The sequence below is a fragment of the Merops nubicus genome, unplaced genomic scaffold (genome assembly GCF_000691845.1).
Source record: "Merops nubicus isolate BGI_N331 unplaced genomic scaffold, ASM69184v1 scaffold15270, whole genome shotgun sequence".
Lineage (NCBI taxonomy): Eukaryota > Metazoa > Chordata > Aves > Coraciiformes > Meropidae > Merops > Merops nubicus.
This window is the reverse complement of record NW_008581009.1, coordinates 11,702-30,288: the sequence shown is the minus strand read 5'-3', so window position 1 is coordinate 30,288 and position 18,587 is coordinate 11,702. Positions and strand designations below refer to the sequence as shown.

General features: G+C 46.0%; 1 protein-coding gene across 1 annotated transcript in view; it reads left to right on the top strand.

The window, feature by feature from the left end:
• The first annotated feature begins 2,147 nt into the window (after positions 1 to 2,147).
• FRMPD1 (FERM and PDZ domain containing 1) overlaps positions 2,148 to 18,587 on the top strand; it is a 23,699-nt gene continuing 7,259 nt past the window's right edge. Inside the window, exons 1-11 of the mRNA XM_008948479.1 lie at positions 2,148 to 2,248; positions 3,069 to 3,226; positions 5,183 to 5,285; positions 5,627 to 5,672; positions 7,907 to 8,014; positions 10,224 to 10,319; positions 11,859 to 11,984; positions 13,085 to 13,204; positions 13,509 to 13,645; positions 15,520 to 15,646; positions 16,022 to 16,117. Coding sequence (XP_008946727.1) covers positions 2,148 to 2,248; positions 3,069 to 3,226; positions 5,183 to 5,285; positions 5,627 to 5,672; positions 7,907 to 8,014; positions 10,224 to 10,319; positions 11,859 to 11,984; positions 13,085 to 13,204; positions 13,509 to 13,645; positions 15,520 to 15,646; positions 16,022 to 16,117 — 1,218 coding nt within the window. The remainder of the gene's footprint in view (positions 2,249 to 3,068; positions 3,227 to 5,182; positions 5,286 to 5,626; positions 5,673 to 7,906; positions 8,015 to 10,223; positions 10,320 to 11,858; positions 11,985 to 13,084; positions 13,205 to 13,508; positions 13,646 to 15,519; positions 15,647 to 16,021; positions 16,118 to 18,587) is intronic.

The window sequence follows — 18,587 nt, the reverse complement described above, 5'->3', positions numbered from 1 at the left end:
AAAGAGACATCAACATATGTTGGTCCTGTCTTCTCATCCTTATTAGAAAAGATTAATTAGGAGGAATGTGATGACGTGGAAGGATTCCAAGGGGGAGAGGTCCAATTTGTGTTGGGACAAAATGTTTTGTGCCCCATTTCTCTTAGCATCCAACCTTTACTTCTATATCTTGTTATTCTGAAGCTGACTTACTAATATGTCTGCCACAGCAGAGCTCCTGCTATGGGCCAGCAGCCTGCTGTCATGTGCACTGTCCTGGCATATGAAGTGCTGGAATTTAAACTGCTAGCCCTGAATGAGGGTTGGCATATGGATGATGTCCACAACCAGGTTTTCACCCAGGGTCTGGCCAGCCTTGGGTGGGAACTGATTAGGAGATCACCAACAGGTGACTCCACCTTCTACATTAACTTGGAGGTGGGGCAAGAAGCCACCTCTGTAAGAACTGGTTCTGCTCGTAGTGGAGTTGGGAGGCCTGCCTATGAAGTGGATGTGCTGTGTGGGGATTCTGGTTTTGAAAGGGGTCCCTGACTCTTCATAGGAAGTGGAGTTCCCGGGACAGCAGGTCAAGATCATGAGTCTCTCTCTGGGAGACTGCTACATAATTGGGCCATCACCTGGCCGATTCCATCTCGCACTGCGTTGTTCCTGAGTCAGCTCACTCCCTTCTTCACACAATATGCTGTGAGTGAGTGCATTGACTTGTTGCTCCCTCTGGTTGTGCAGCACTCTGGATCTCTGGTGTACGATGTGGTAGTGGAGGGAGGAGTTTGGCTGCTGGTCTGCCTGTTAATGATAATATCATTGTATATTGGGCAAGCAGTCAGCAGAAGATCCTAACAATGACCTCAATGTCCTGCCTCAGCAGAAGGCTGGAGAGAATGCAGTGTGAAAGTTGGATGTAATAATTATTTCCTTGCTGAAATACAAAGAGCTAACATAGTTCATGACTTCTTGTAGATGCAGACATATTTTCTCTTTCATTTTGTGTTTGGTTCACTTGCAGCCCACAGTCCTTTCCACTGTTTGAATGAGTATCAAGAATGGTATGCAGCTACAGGCTTTCTGTATATTGCAAGGCACAATGTTAAAGTGGCAATTATCAGGTTTGAAAGAGGAATGGTGGACTTGCAGGTTCAGTTTGAGGTCTGGAAGCTGACCTAGGCTTTGCATCTTCAAAATAAGAAATATTTTTAGGTACAACTAAAGTCACAATGAGTTAACCAGATCTGAGCCAAACTCTTCTAATGCTGCAGTTCTTCAGTTCAATAGAACTAAAAATGTCCTATCAGCAGCAGAGGGTACACGCAGGTGCAGGTTGGGTGATCCTGGAAGTTCAATGATGAGCCATTCACTTTACTCATTTGTGGAACCACATATGTTTGCAGAACTCTGGGACTAGTAGACATCAGTACACTGGACCACTGTTATCAGAGACAAATTTGAGCTTAAAACCTTGGTTTAGAGACTGCTTTGGCTGGTGCAAACAGCAGTGTGTAGCACCTTGCACTTCCCACTCAGTTTTTTGCTTCATTACTGCTTCCCTCAGAATTTCTGTGGCTGTAGTAGTCCGACAGGAAATCTGCCACAATGAGGAAACTGGATACTGGAGTTGGCTGTACACATCACTGTTCTGATCTGAGGTGTCTGGCCTGCTGTGGCTGAAGGCTGTGTAGGTGTCCCTGAAATTACGGTAAATAGAAGAAGGTGTCTAGTTTGTATCCTTGTACAGGTGGGTGTGACCCAATTTACCATTCAGGATCACAGACTAAGATAGAGAAGGGGTTTCTGGTGACTAGGTATGGCAGGTTTCTCTTGAGAAGACAAATCACTGAATCCAGAGATCATCAAAAAGGAATGGAAAGGTTACTGGATCATTCCCTGCCATGAAAAGCTGATGCATTATGACCACCAGCATGGCCTAACCAAAAGCACCAGGCAGAGCTGTCTGCATGGGCAGGAAGAATTGTATTGTGCTGCATATTTTAACATCCTCTGTTAAAGCTTGTGGTCTTCCCAAAGTGCCAATGGATCTCTTTATTACAAAAGACTTATGAATTGGTGTTGGTAACTCTGAACAGTGTCTGGAAGATTTCCTCAATCTTTTTTCACTCTGTTTTCCTGTTATTTCTCTTAATTTTAGGTAAATGGAAGATTTGGAGACTAACTTAATCCAGACACGCAAAGCATGTAGAATAGAGCAAATGGTAGCAAAATGGCTTTATCGCTCTCGAGATGGTGCATCCAGGTAAACTTGGGGTTTTTTTTTGTGAAAGGAGTATCTGTTGATCACAATTGATCAGAGAGGGCATAAGCTTGTTCCAAACAAATGAAGCCTGTCACAGATTGTAGATCTTACTCATTGTTTCAGTTGTTCTTGGGCAATATGCACACAGCTGTCTCTAGAAAACAGTGTTTTTAAGCATCCCTCTTGGTTTTCTGAGGCAGATGTTCCTGCTTTCACCCATTCTAGTTTTGTGAGCCACATCTGCAGTAATACTCTGCAGTAATACAATATTGTTCAACGTGAAATTTATTTTTCCTGAAGAGATGGGGTTGTACATCTCCTTGTGTCTTTTCATTAGCCCATGCTTTTAGAGCAAGAATGGGTTGCATTTATGAGGGATTCTGGCTCACGGCTGCTTTATTTTCCTAAGGTCTATAAATCAAAATTAAGCTGGATGGGATCCTGGCGGAAGCAGAGAGCAGTAAATTCTCTCACTGCTTTGCTAGGTAAAGGTGTTGCTGTGATCTCTGAAGGTCAAGGCTTGCTGCAGGACACACATGGAGTTCTCTTTCCATATGACCACTGGGCTGCAGTGGCTGAAAGAGTTGTGGTCATAACCAGCTGGTGCCACTGGTCTGATGTCTTCATCTTTCTGTGGATTGTGGGGTATCACTGCTAGTCTGCACAGTGCAGAGCCACCTGTGGGTATCCAAAGTGGTGGCCTCACTGTGTACTGACGCAGCTCACTGAAAGTGTGTGTGTGGGGGGGGTGCACAGATCTGTGCCCCTTTGATAAAGTGTATTCTGAGTATATCTTAATCACCAGCTTCTTGTCTCACAGGGGCAGAATCTCTGTTACAGACAGCACCAGTGATGGCAGTGGCCAGCCTGCCAATCGTGTCAAACTTACTGTCACGATATACAAAGATTTGGTCCTTGGTCATTATGGCTTTGAGATATGTCCAAACCTGCCTCTTACAATAGCATCTGTCACTGCAGGTAAGCAACATTTCCGTCTCCTTACCATGACAGGTGTGAGAAGCCTGAACTGATGGTCATAGTGATAAACTGCTGCCAGGTGTTTATGTTTCTGAGGTACCTGTGGTTACCATGTGATCCTTGAACACTGAGGGCAAAAGCCTGTATGCTGGTGGCATGCTTAGACATCTACCTGATTCTGATGGCTTGGAAGATATATAAGCCAATGACACCTTCATTGCTAATCCTTTGCTTGCACTTAGACACAGCTGACCTTCAGGGATGCAAGAGCTGCTTCAAAGCAAAGTTCTTTCTGTTTTTTTATCTAAAATGCAAAGGAAGAACGTTGTCCCATCTTAAAGTTCTTATTCTGCAATGGCACTGGTGATCTGTTGTTGAAAATGCTCTCTGGGCTCATGACCCTGTACACGGAGAGGATCACTGCTCATTACAGGCAGCCCAGGTGAAATTCTGCTTGAGTCAAGTAGATCAAATCTTCCAGTTCTAAAATGGAACTATAACTCTGCTTTTAAGGTGAGTTTTAAGGTGGCTTGGGGGGTTTTGAATCAAAAAACACAAATGTGTTTTTTATTTACCTTTTATATTTTGGTGGGTACACAGAAATACCTGCATTTTACCTGTTGGTGTGGGTGTGACAACCAGAGAAAGACTATGCCAGGGCTGGTCAATGTTGCAGGGATGCTAGCTGGAGGACTGGCCAAGACTCTGGCCACCCGTTTGGGCTATGGCATCCCCCATCTGCTGGGGGGAACAGATGTCCAAGTGCTCATGCCTGCAAGATGTTTAGCCTAAAGGCACTGCGGTATCATCTCTGTCCTTTCACAGTGCTTTTGAGTGAAATTTTCTGTTCGTGCCTCTTCCCCGTTTAATGTGAAAAAATTAGCTGAGAGTGTTGGGGTCTAAAAAGTGGGGAAGGAAGTTTTATGTTACACTTTTCTTTTTTCCTAATCAGGAATAATCAACGTTTTATTAAAACTGATGCACAAACCTATCCTCTTACGTCCTATAGGACCCACTGCCTAAAAGCCCTGTGTTTAGTTTCGAATAATTGTCTATGTTTTGCTGTCATGTGTGCTACCTTACAGTGGGTGTCCCTGAAGGACAGGTGGTGGGTGCGTGGGCAAACATGTCTGGCAGAGAAGTTCCACAGTGTGCCTCAGCCAGCAGACTGGCCGTGGTGGAGCTTGGGGCTGCATGTGTGCTCTTCCTTCCCAGAGCAGGGGTCCACCTCCTCCTTAGCCCCGTTGGTCCTGCAGCTGCTATTCTTCTTGAAGCAAAGCTCAGAAACCATCCTTTCCTCTTGTTGTGGGTCGTCCTTGCAGACAGCATGGTGAAGAAGACCTCATCTGCACTTTTGTGTGTTGTGGAGGGGTGTCACCATGCTGGGGATCCAGCCCATATCTCTTGGGGACTGCAGCAGCACCTTGGTGTGGATGGTGGCATGCTGGAAGTGCCAAGCCCTGGTCTGTGTACCACATGTGACCAGCCACTGGGATGTCACCTGAAGGGCCAGGCTGGGGTGCAGACCCTTTAGGGAGGGAGCATGGTGCTGCAGCAGCTGCCCAGGTCCCTGGAGGGCTCTGCAGGCCAGGGCTTGCAGGTGCACGCAGGACAGGGCAATGCTGTTACCCTCCAGTCCCAAAAGCCTGTGAGCCCTCTTGCTGCACCCTGTCTGAGGATTATGTGGTTGGCTGCGACAAGGGAAAAGACATGCGCAAGAATGATTCTCTGTGGTGCAGGGGCAGCTTGTGCGGGCAGAGGACAGCCTGTGTGAGGCACCATGGACATGGGCAGTACAGCAGCTGTCATCAGGGCCCAACATCCTTTGGCCTCTTTTAATTTTACCATCCAGAGGCAGCTGCTGAGGCAAGTGGGTGCTGGGTTGGAAGAGGAGCTCACTGTGGGCGACCCCACTGGGAGACTGTCATGACTTACCAGTATGCCGGTTGCCTGCAGGGAGCACTGCTGAAGGGAAGCTGCAGCCGGGCGACCAGCTCCTCCTGATAAACTCTACTGCAGTGGACAACATGTCTGTTGAACAAGCAGCTGACATCATCAGGTGTGGTCTTGCATGGCCTGCTGCAGGAATGGGGTGGCAGAGTGCTAAGAGGAGAGCTGCATGGGCTGGGTTGCAAAGGTGCACAGCTCTGCGGGGACCTTGCTGCCTCCCAGGGTCCTGTGCTTGCTGGGGTCCTACCCCACAGCGACGAGTCCACCATGTGGCCAAAGAGAGGGGTGATCCCCTGCTTTCCTCTGCCATGTTGGTGCTCGGTGGGCTGTACCCTGCCTGGTTGAGGTCCTTGAAGTGGTCAAAGGCCTCGCTGGCACTGTCTGCCGTAACACTGGGGAGGAAGGCACAAGCAGATGCTGACCCTTGCTGATCATGTGTCTCTGTTACAGGGAGGCCGGTGATGAGCTTCTCCTAACCATCCTGCGCTGCACATTGGTAAATGGCTTTTCTTCAGCACTCTTGGCACCCCTGGCAGCACGGCCTCAGATGGCCATGGCCAGGGAAGGTTTGGTGGCTGGGCTGGAACACAGGATATAAGGGTCTGACCAAAGCCCTGAGGGAACTGCAAGGGTCCTCTATTTTAATGCACACCCTTGCAGGAGGTTTTGGGAAGAGTTGGTGATAACTCCTCAGAGCTGCCTGGGTGCAGGGTCAGGGTGGCTTGCAGAGCCTGGCAGAGAGGCTTGTTGAGCAGTTGGAGCCCATCCTTCCTGGAGCTGGTGGCTCTAGCTGTGGGGGCCCAGTGGGCTACATAGGCCAGGAGGCCATGATGACTGGGATGAAGGCAGGTCTCTTCAGCAAGCTGTGGCAAGCCCACCAAGAATAGCCTGGAGTGTTCCCCAAGTCTGGGGCTGTCTTGGCCGTGGGGACCCACAGGACATGAAAGGCAAGTGCCAAGGCTGCAGGCCCAGCACCTGCCCTCCGTGCTTCTTGGAAGCTCTTGAGGTTTTGCTTTCCAAGTGCTGGAAAGATTTATTCCTTTTTCTTCAGGTTCTGTCTGGTTAAGGGCTGGGATCAGGGTGTGCATCCTACTTTGAGAATAGAAGCAAAGTTTTAATACAAAACTTTGGTGCTGATTGCCCATTCCTGTAGCATAAAATTCCCCACAAGGCATGTACTGCTGACACGATGTTTTTATCCACATGGATTTCAATGTATGTAAAAGCAGAGCTGCAAAGCAAGGACAAAATTGGGTGTGTGTGCTTTTTTGGCTTCTTGTGATGTGTGAAAGTGGCCTGAGGGGGATTTCCCCCTACCCTGGAAAGCATGTGGGGACTGTTTTTCATTTGTTTGGAGTTTGTTTTTTTTTTTTTTATTTCACTTTATTCTTAGAAACAGGAATGATGCTTCCTTCAGAAGTGTTACTGGAGCTCTCAGGCTTAAGGTCATGAGATTTCTTGGCCATGCAGTAAAGGTACATTAAAAAGCAAATCTCTTAAATATATTTTTCTTGCCCAAAATTTCCAGGTGTTAGCAAGACCTGAATACCTGCCAAAAGGGGGAAAATGCAACAACTTTTCTGAGAGAAAGGATTTGGAAAACCCTTCATGGGACTTTAAACATCCTTCACGGGCCTTCATGCATTACTGAGAAGCAAATAGGGCACAAACCCATTTTTGTTTTTTCCTTTGCAGGTCACTTTAAGGACACCTCCAAATACAGCCAAAGCTGATCTTGGGTTTGGGGTTGGCTCTTGCCCAACTCTGAAGGCAACTGTGCTTAGAGCTGAGAGGTAACACCTCCCATGACAGATACCAGACTCTCTGCTGGGGCTGTTCTGGCCACACTAGAAAGGATGGGAGAGGCTGTGGCTGGGTAGCTGCAGGGTATGATGCTCTGTACAGCCCAGCAGATGCTGGAAGGGCTTGCTGTCTGGCTCCCTGCCTTTGTCCTGGCTAAGTGGCCTCGGGGCAAGATGAAGCTGTGGCAAGTTGGGAGGAACCTGTGCCTCTGGCAATAGTGTAGGAACTGGTCTGCCTCTAAGCTGTCTAGGAGGATAGTGGGGGATACTGTCTCTGTTCACCTTAAGGAATATCATGCTTCACAGGAGCAGGACAAGAACTCGGTGGTTTCTAGGTTCCTGTGGTGTCTTGTGAGCTTGGTAGACTCCTGTCACGATGAAAGCATGGTTATTTGCAACAGTGCAATGAAGTCAAGTTTGCTTTTTAGCCTTGGGTGGTTTTCTTAAATGTTTGCAACACGAGAGTGTACTCTAGAAACCCCAGCTGAGCCTGGAGGTGCTGCATACATGGCTGTGTTCTTGTGGTGTCCTGGCAGGGGTTTTGTTGGGTACTGCAAGGCACGCTGCATGTGTTGATCTGTGGTACTGTGGTGAATTAACTGTCATTCTGCAGGGCCCTGGCTTCATTGCAGGAGTTGAGGAGGTGGCTACACACAGTAACTGGTCAACATGCAGTGAAATTAGGAGCGTATACAGTGTGTTCCATGTTTGTCTACATTTTGGATGGCTGCTTTGGATTCAGAAGGCAGTAACCAGCCAGATAGGTCAGTGAGACTGTAGCAAGCCCAGCACCAATAAGTGCAAGGCAGTGTGGTATGAGCAGCTTCAGCATGGGCTGTCATCACGCCCCTTCTTGTGCTACCGGCCTCTGCCTCTCATATGGAATGGCAACAGACAGAGCTGCTGACTGAATGCTGTTGTTTTTCAGGGTGGCCCCAAGTCATCATTTCTTACTGCAGAGAAGAGGGCAAGGCTAAAAACAAACCCTGTGAAAGTGCGTTTCGCAGAGGAGGTGCTGGTGAATGGACACACTCAGGTCAGTGGGCATGGCTGAAGCTGGGCACTGTGGGCACTGCATGCTGGGAAGAAATGGATCTTCACTTGCTATTCACTTGCTGATTGCAAGTCAGGACTTAAGAGGTCTGAAGAAGGTGCTTCCTACAAAGCTTCCATCAATATTCTGCTGAGCTAATCTAATCATATATTGCAAGTACAGAGGAGGGATAGAGTCATTGTATAGTTTGCCATTCATTTAATAAGAACATAAAGGTAAGAGAAATTAATTTGGTTATTTGGGTCACACTCGTATTAGCTTACCTTTTTGCCAGTTGGATGTGGACCCCATTTTGAGCAGTAAAATATTAGCACAAAATCTGTTGTGTATTAATGACTTCTTTCTGGTACAGCACTATTGAGCACAGACAGCAACTGCTCTGCTGAGTGTTTTAGAACTGCTCTCTTTTCTGATAGACTGATGGTCTAGACACCCAGAATGGGTATTATGGCCCTGAAAAAAACTGCAAAGCCTCCTGTTTCAGTAAATATACTGCTCTGTCATCTTAATGGAGCATTGCTAAATGATCTGTGTGGCAACTGGAAGAAACTCAGAGGCTGCTTTCTGCAGCTGAAACCTGAAACTCCTGTTTGGCAATATAAATTGTTAATAAGCCTCAGTCCTACGCAGCCTCCATTTTCTGCTGCATGCTTATTATGTATTTCCAGATAGTGATATGCAACAGACAGGTCCCTCAGGCTCCTCAGGTCAGCATCAGTCACTGTATTATTGGAAGATGTGGGCCCAGCTGTGACATGGAGTAAGTCATGCACCAGACAAAACAGGAGGAGTGCAGCTGCTGAAGCCATAGCAAAAGCTTTCGGAATTCTCAGTAGTCTATTAGAGCCACACAAAAGGAGAGAAAACCCATCTGGCTGTTCGGACCAGGAGAGTGGTGATAGTTAATTTGTGTGTGTATATATGTGTAAATATATATAGATTTCAAGTTCTTCTGTTTGCTGGCTGCTGGTTGTGCATATGATAACCTGCGGCCAAGGGAATTACCAGAGAAATTATGGAGTTTGGTGTAAACCAGCTTCAGTTTTCTGAGATTAATGGAGGACCCAAAGCCTGTCACAGATGTGCCTGTGCTATTTAGCATGAAAGAGTTAGGGCTTGGGCTCAGGATTAGTGGCAATATTCACTCTTTTTTTCTCAGTGGTGAGTGTAGGCAGCTTGAACCCCACAGAACAGGGAGAGGAGGGAGGAGGGAGAAGGAACAAGATTCAGAAGTGTTTATTCTGGTAGTAGTTCCAGGGCATATCAGCTCTTCACAAAGAAGGACTGAGGTTATGAGATTTATAAGGTGTTGCACAGCAAGTGAAACATAGGAGAGAACATCTTAGACATGGTATTCTCAACCTTGAGACTGCCATGACAAGTAGATAAACTCTTTAAGGCTGGAGGAACATGGTGATCCAAGAACGTAAGAAAGATATGCTGAATGGGAATTCCAGGGGTGAAAGAGTAAACCTCAACACTCAACAAGAAGAAGAATAAGTTGAACGCAGGAAGGAAGGTTTAGATGTGCTCTACTAAAGGAGTGAGGTGGAAGGCTGAAAGGTGCAGCTTTAGACAACCCCAGAAGGACAAAGGCCAAGTTCCCAGACCCTTCTCAGAACACCCAGTGAAGGTGCTTTTGCAAGGGGAGTCATTGCCCTGTCTAATCCATTTGAGACCTATCTCAGGAAACTCTGGTGACAGTATCTCTTGTTTGGGAAGCTCCTGAGTCACAAATCTTAAAGGAATGCAAGATCTTGAGTTGAAATCATGGCTGCTGGTAGTGGGAGAGTGTCAGTATGGGAGTTAGTGCTGCCTGGTGCCCAGTAATGGGAAGATGTCATTTTGGGCAGACATCAATGTTTTTCTGGTAATGAGCCGTGAGGGTGGCTCTCAGCTTTCAGTGCTGCCAGATCTTCTTGTTCCATGTGGGAGCTGAACAGTGGGCACATCTGGGCTATGTGCATCTATTGGACTGGCTTGAGTTCTGTGGTGAAGGCATCTGTTATGCTCCCTTTCCCTTGTTCTGTGCCAGAAGCATAATCAGAAAATAAAGCTAGGTGCCACAGAAGAGGATTGCAAAAGCAGAGACGGATTTTCATTTATACCAGGATGTGCTGTGCCATGCAGAGCAGCCTGGTGCCTGGAGGGTTAATGTCCAAGGATTAGTACTGTTGCTTTTGTTTTGCAGGGTAATTCTCTTCTTTGTATGCCCAACGTTCTCAAGGTATACTTGGAAAATGGACAGACAAAGGCTTTCAGGTTTGAGACGAGCACTACTGTGAAGGTAATGGTGCTTGGTTGTCTGTCTTTGCTCCTACCACCTGAATTCCATCCAGTTGCAAAAGTGCATGCAGTGGAACTTGCAGCCTGTTGGTTGTACTGTCTCGTTAGTGGGAACTGGATTGCAATCTGATGCTGTGTGCACTGCATTGTCCATACCCTTCCTGGAGAGGAGGGGTTGCTTTGGTTCACCTCAGTTTTCTTCTTGGCAACTGATTTTCACGGAACTTGGTTATGAGACTCCTACAACTTTGTGAAGTGTGATTGAAGTTGGAAAGAGGACAGATTAATGAGAGACTGTCAAATCAGGAGGTGTCTGTACAAACATTGTTTTCCTTGGAAACCGCATGGTAGAATTACAGAGGAGGTTGTTTAATACAGCAGTGACAATGTGCATCCTTGAGAGGGAGAACAAGTCTCTTGGCTTGGGACCTGGACAGTGCAGTCCAGGTTTGGAGATGATGTGAATGCAGCCAGTGCAGCTGTGCCAGTTGTTGCTTAAAGTGCCCGTCCATGTTCCAGCCTCATCTCTGCACTGGTGGAAACATTTCCCTGTGGAGATGTAAAAACTGATGAACCCCTTGAGATGGAAAAGCAGTGTTACCTCCCTAGGATCACTTGGAGGCATTACAAGCAAGTTACCATCATTCTCCTCCAAATATAAGGTGCTGCTCTGCAGAGTCATTAATCTAGCACTTTCCATAATTGCTGTTTTTAGATATAGGCTATCAAACTTTGAGGTTTTCTATTCTGATTTTTAGAGTTGCTTAGTGTTTATCTTGGAGTTAATAAGATTTGTCTGTGCACAGCAATTGGCAACCATAATTTCTTTGAAGTTTTTATCATGTCCTGCAGCAGAGCAGTTACTGCAGTTATCAGGCTGAAAGAAGACTAAGGGGAAAAGCAAGGAGATTTTATAAATAAAAATGAAAACTTTCCTCAAAAAAAGTTCGGATTTTTTTTTGTCTGGTTCATCCAAACTTCATAAAACTGTTGTGGTCTCTCATGCAAGTAAGTCTCTGCAAGTTTTGTGACTTTCTGGGCAGAGAAAAAGAAAATAATGAAATAGCACAAGGAGGTAGTAAAGGAAAAGGGAGATAAGTGGTAAAGAGAGATTTGAATGCCCACCTGCAAGACATTAATTTCTAAAAGATTAATTACCTCTTCAGGTTTTACTTGAGTTGCTCACCTTTGACCTGGAACAAATTTTCTGCACTGGAGTTTGTCTGTGTCTCTACCTCACCTACTACGTCTCTGTCACCTACTCTGTGGTTTGTCTACGTCTGTGTGTTCAGAAGCTGCCAGTGAAGAGGGAAAGGCAATACATCAGATAGGCACTTGTTTCCTGTGAAACAGTACTAAAAATTTCATTTTGTGTTGCAACACCAAGCATGTTCTTGGCTGCAGGGAATTTTGTGTCTATGCCCTTTCAGTGTTGTCACACACGGCTACCAGTTACAGTCTAGAATCCTCTACATTCACACAGTGAGCTAGCAGCTGTGTCCAAATTCTGCTTGACAATCTGTGTCCCTTCACTTTGCAGGACATTGTTCTCACCCTGAAGGAGAAGCTCTCCCTCCAGAGCATTGCACACTTTGCCCTCACTCTGGAGGAGCAGTACAACGTGGCAAAGATTCACCTGCTGCATGAGGAGGAGCTCATTGAGCAGGTGAGAAGAGCCCATGTGTCCCTGCAGCCATGATGAGGAGGAGACCAGCAGCAGCACCCATGAATTTTGGCCAGTGAAGTGCAGAGTGAGCTCAGCTCTGCAGGTGTCACAAGAGAGAGTGAGCTTGGCCCTGTATCCAGAGGTCCTGTCCTCTTTTCTCTGCCTGGTACATATATTACCAGTGCACTAATCAGACCCCCTGGAGAAATGGTGCTTTCAGAAGTGTCACTTCTATAGAGAGGCCACAGTGCAATACCCATGGGCTGATACTGCTTGGATTGTGTAGAACAGCTGTGCAAAAGCATGCTTTGTGCCACTGATCAGACAGGCCCATCTACAGAGGGCTGTTTGAGAGAATCTTAAACTAGCTGTGTACTCAGCTGTTTACAGCTATCTGAGTAGTCAAAGTCAACCCAACCAGGTGCCACTTGGGTTAAAGTCTGAATTGAAAGTTTGTCTCCTGCTAACATGAGATTAGATCTGTTACTAATTCTGCTACTCTGCTAGTAATCTGTGCTGTTGACTTTGTTGGTTGGTGAGCCACTGTGGTGCAGAAAGGTTCCATAGCTAACACTATCCAGCCACTGAGCACATGTGCCTGAGAATTCCTGTTTCTGCTGATGAACCTGTATGGGATTTGGCCATAACAAAATATGCTAATATATAACCCAGGGGTCTTAACATTCTTCTGTCATTGCGATCATGATCCAAGTGTTTGTTCAGAGTTACTGTATCTTATGACTGAAGTTCAAAGCAGAGAAGCTTGCTCCTTCCTCAGTGATTATCATATGGCCTTGAAGCATCTGTCCTATCATACTGCATGTATGAGATCAAAGGATATTTAATGAAGTTTTGCAGTCAAAGGACTTCCAAGCTACCACAGCAAGAAGCAAAAACCTGAAGAAGAACCAAAGATAAAATTACAAACACTAGCAATATCTCCTTGTATTTGCTAAGGACAATGGCTAATATGCAGCCATCCCACTTGCCAGGAGCTTTAAGTGTTTTCTATGTGTTCATACAAGCCAGAAGCTTACTATGCATTTATAAAGGGAGGGACTACAACAGTAGTTGTGGCATGATGCTGTTTGTCATTGCAGGTGGTCCAAAAAAGAGAATCTCATGACTACCGGTGCCTCTTCAGAGTTTGCTTTGTCCCAAAGGATCCATTAGACCTTCTGCAGGAAGACCCTGTTGCCTTTGAATATCTCTACCTGCAGGTGAAGTAAAGCATCCATTCAGGATCTCTTCTCACCCATTTCTTGTTTCTGCTTAAAACCCAAGTATGCTTCAGGCCAGTTTAGCTATATGAATGTGAAATGGAAAGCACTTAAGAAGAGAGCAGTTGGATTCAATTTGCCTTAAATTCTTAAATCAATTGATACACTAGGCTTTTTAACAGAGGTTTAAATGACCTGGGTGGGTGGTTCCCTTTGTTTGATGCACAGTATTCCTATCAGAGGTCTTATCCTTACTTCCTCTTGAGCTCCCATCATCATGCTAACTCAGTACTGTTTGTTCCAGAGCTGCAGTGATGTGCTTCAGGAAAGATTTGCTGTGGAAATGAAATGCAGTGTGGCATTACGTCTGGCTGCTCTGCACATACAGGAGAGGATCTATGCTTGTGCTCAGCCACAGAAAGTATCCTTGAAATACATTGAGTAAGTTTGCAGATTTCTGTGTAATGTTATGACTAGGCCTGGAAAAGGGAGGAGCCAACTGAACGTGGCATCAGATCTTTGTCTGCCCAGTGTTTAGCGCTGGATAGAAGACTGTCTCTGACCCAAAGAGACTGCAGTCTCTTAGTTGTGCCAGTTGTTTGAGAGCAAGGTGTCTTCATGAACGTACCTGTCTTTAATTTGCTGAGCTGCTTGAATAATATGGACAGTGTAACATCTGCACATGTCCCTAATCAGAGGAAGGTTCTAATCTGTAGCTAGAGCAAGGACATAAAATTGCAAATCTGTCAGATAGTTATGGTTACCTGGGCTGCTGCTGCCAGTATGCCAAGCTTGATATGCAGTAGTTGAGAGAGGATAATCATCAGCTTTGCATAGCCAGCACTTTACATCTCTTAATCCACCCAAATTACATTAGAAATATCTAATTCCAGTATAACTGATAGAACCCATGAAATAATAGGAAAAAATACAGGAAAATTGCTTTTGTGAGCGGCAGGTGTGCTGCGCTGTGTGTCATTGCTGTTAGACCACACTTGCCCTGAAGAACAACCCTGCTTTAAAAGCTTGTGATGAGACAGTCATTAAATAACAGACATTTATGTTGGAACTGCACCACTAAGCCTCTGACAGGCTGTGCAGGTACCACTGATTCTTTATATACAACCAGACATACTGAACCACATGTGGTAGGGGGGAGTGGATAAGCCTTATGAGGGGTGCCTGGGGGAACTGGGGTTGTTTAGCCTGAAGAAGAGGAGGCTAAGGAGTAAACTTACCACTCTCTACAACTACCTGAAAGGTGGTTGTAGGGAGGTAGGTGGTGGCCTCTTCTTACATGCTGCAACCAACAGGACAAGAGGAAGTGGTCTTAAGTTACGCCAGGGAGGTTTAGGTTATACATTAGGAAAAACGTCTACACTGAAAGGGTTATCAGGGACTGGAACAGGCTTCCCAGGGAAGTGGCTGAATCACCATCCCGGGGTGTATTGAGAAGTTGTCTAGATGGGGTGCTTAGGGATATAGTGAGAAGTGGCTTAGTAGACTTAGATAATGGTCGGACTTGACAGTCTTGAAGGTCCTTTCCAACCATTGTGATTCAGTGAGAGAGAAGTGACTACAGACAACAGCAGCATTCTTAGTTTCTGGACATTTAATGCTTGAGCTGAATAATTCTTCAGCCAAAGAGACAGCCCACATTTTGCAGTCTAAGGAACTGGAGATGTTAAAATACATTAATCTTGCAACCAAAGCAAAGTGAATATAAAGACGGAATCTTCAAGTTGCATTGGGGGAAGCTCAGGTTGGACATGAGGAACAATTTCTTCCTCAGAAGGGTTGTGAAGGCCTGGCCTAGGCTGCTCAGTGCAGTGGTGGAGTCCCAGCCCATCCCAGAGGGATTTCAAAGCTGTGGAGATGTGGTGTTGAGGGACATGGTTTAGTGGTGGCCTGGCGGTGCAGGGTTAACAGCTGGAGTTGGACTTGATGATCTTAAAGGTCTTTTCTAACCTAAACAATTCTATAATTCTATGATTCATCCTCTGGGTGTCAAGGACATTATGCTGACTAAGACTGTGGATTGTTTACTGTATAACCATGTAAAAACAGGCTTTCTGCATGAAAGCGTGTGTTCCTCCCAGCGCATCTCCTGACCCAGTTGTGGATGTACATAGAGGTGAATTTTACCAAAGCAGTCATGTTGCATGATGAGTCTGGACGTTACAGCACCGTGAGGCTTGGTGTGTCCTGGACTGCTGTGGTGCCTTTGCCCTTTTCTGCCTCTTCTGGATATTCCTGTGTTGCCTGGGGACAGCACAGCTGGGACTCTCTTTGCTCTCTTCCTGTGTTTCTGGCAGGAGGGACTGGGGAATTGAAAACTTCATCTCACCAACTTTGCTTCGAAACATGAGAGGGAAGGACATCAAGAAAGCCATCAGCTACCATATGAAGCAGAACCAGGTGCTACTGGACCCTCGTCAAAAGGTAGTCAGCATGCCCTGGGGTCAGGATGCCTCCTGTGATGGTGGCAGCATCTCATGATCAAAGAGGCAGTGTCTTCCCTGGGTCTCCTCCTTTGCGGTTTTTCACCTATCTTCTCTTGTAACTTCCTCTGCTGCACACGCACGCTAAGTTCCCTACATTTTCTCTGTTCTGTTGCAGCTTGTGGGGTTGCCAGATGGCAAATGTGGTAATGTGGGATGGTCATATACACATTTGTTGCCTATCCAGACCGAGCTAGATGGCAAATATAAAAATGATCAAATACCAAGTCCTGTACAGAAAGGAAACCTTCTAGCCTGGCACACCTTATTCATCTGTCATGTTTCTAAACAGTATTTCTTCTCTTGCAAAACGAAGCATATGCTTGCAGCAGTTCAAGTGCGCCTGAGCTACCTGCAAATACTGGGAGACCTGAAGATGTACAATGGGAAGATCTTCAATGCCACCCTGATGGTATGAGAGCTGTTGATTTATGTCATTGGGTTTTGGTGTACTGCCTTCCTTTGTATTTCTCTTGTGGTGATGTATTTGGGCAATAACTGTAAAGGTAAGGCACGAGAAGCAGTTCTAACCCTTTTTCTTCAGTGGATAAGATCAAGTATTAACCAAAGCAATCCCTGTCTAAAGCAGAAATGTTTAAATATTTTTATAATTTGAATCTTCATTTGAGATTAAAAACCTCATACTGAGTCTGCTTCCCTGTCTTTGCTTTGATATTAGTAGAAAATGTAACATCAGCTCTGGTGATGCTGTTTCAGCCAGCTCCAGTCACACCACTTTTCCCTGTCTTGGGGTGTCATGATTTTAAATACTGGTAAGGGCCTTTGCTAGGGTAACTCAGCATAGTTCCATTGAAGTGAAAGACATACCAACCTACACAGTAGTTATCCATATTTTTTTCTAATTGAAAGTTATGACTGTTGCTCTTCAGATGACCTCTGTCTGTATTTTGTATGTCATAAAGTATTAAGAGATCTGTAGAGGTTTCAAAAGCTCTGGAAAAAATATGAATGCTGACGGAGCTGGCTGATGTTATTGGCTCTCCATCATTTTTGAAAGGTTATAGAGAGGTCCCTGAGAACTGGAGGAGAGCCAGTATCACTCCAGTCTTCAAAAAGGACAAGGAGGACCCAGGAAATGACAGGCCAGTCAATCTCACCTCCATTGCTTGAAAAGTGGAGGAACTGCTTATTCTGGAGGTCATCTCTACGCCTGTGGAAGAAAATGTTATCAGGAGTGATCAGCATGGATTCACCAAGGGGAAATCATTCTTGATCAATCTGATAGCCTTCTGTGATGGTGTGACTAGCTTGGTTGATGAGGGGAGAGCAGTGGATGTTGTCTACCTTGACTTTAGCAAGGCTTTTGACAATGTCTCAAATCACATCCTCATAGTTACCTAAGCTTAGGAAATGTAGGTTATATGAGTGGACAGTGAGGGAGATTGAGAACTCACTGAATGACAGAGCTCAGAGGGTTGTGATCATCAGTGCTGAGTCTAGTTGTAGGCTTGTAGCTCGCAGAGTTCCCCAGGAGTCAGGACTGGGTCCAGTCTTTTACAACATATTCATCAATGACCTCTGTGAAGGAACAAAGTGAACTCTCAGCAAGTTGCATGATGATACAGAACTGGGATGAGTGGATGACACCAAAGGTTGTACTGCCATTCAGTGAGACTTGGACAGGCTGGAGAGTTAGGTGGAGAGGAACCTCATGAAGTTCAACAAGGGCAAGTGTAGGGTCCTGCATCTGGGAAGGAATAACCCTCTGCACCAGTACAGGTGAGGGGTTGACCTGCTGCAAAGCAGCTCTGCAGAGAAGGATCTGTGAATCCTGGTGGACATGTTGCCCATGAGCTAACAATGTGTCCTTGTGGCCCATGCTTGCATGGGGTGCATGAAGAAGAGTGTGATCAGCAGGTCGAGATAGGTTCTCCTCCCCCTCTAATCTGCTCTATGGAGGCCACCTCTGGAGTATTTGGTCCAGTTCTGTGCTCCCCAGTTGAAGAAAGACAAGGAACTACTGGATAGAGTGCAGCTGAGGCTGCAAAGTTGCTAACAAGACTGGAGTTTCTCTGTGACAGGGAAGGCTGAGAGCCCTCCTTGGAGAAGACTGAGAGGGGATCTGATCAATATCTGAAGGGTGAGGGGCAAGGGTATGGGTGCCAGAGTCTTATCAGTGGTGCCCAGCAACAGGACAAGGGGCAATGGGCACAAACTGGAACCCAGGAGGTTCCATCTGAGCAGGAGCAGAAACTTTTTTGCTGTAAGGGTGACGGAGTCTGCAGCAGGCTGCCCAGAGAGGCTGTGGAGTCTCCTCTAGAGAAATTTCAAACCCGACTGGATGTAATCCTGGGCAACCAGCTCTCAGTGACCCTGCTGGAGCAGGGAGGTTGGATGAGATGATCTCCAGAGGTCCCTTTCAAGCCCCACCATTCTGTTATTCTGTGATATTTGCTACACTTCAATGTAAAAAAAAAAAACCACTGCTTTTTTCATGCAGTTTCTTGGTTTTTTTTCTGCCTGTCTCCACTTGGATCTGAACCGAACTGTGGACCACAAACTGTTTTATAGACAGCTAGGCAGTGTGGGTATGTAGGTCTGTACCAGAGGAAGACCTTTCTGGTGGGTTGCAGTAATACCTGGGTTTTCACTTATGTGCAAATTGGAATATATCTGCCAAATTCTATAGGCCTTTTTTTTTAAAGTGTCTGAACCTAACAGAAAGCATTGACATTTCTTCCAAAACCTGAAATGCTTTCTTGAAGTTTCTAGTCAGCTCCAGCAGGTGTCTCTATGTCCATCTGGCACAGCCAGCTGACAGTGCTCATAGTAATCTGCTGCTGACCAGCCCTTTGGATTTAAATCATAGAATGTCTGGGCTGGAAGGGACCTCCAAAGGTCATCTAGTCCAACCCCCTGCC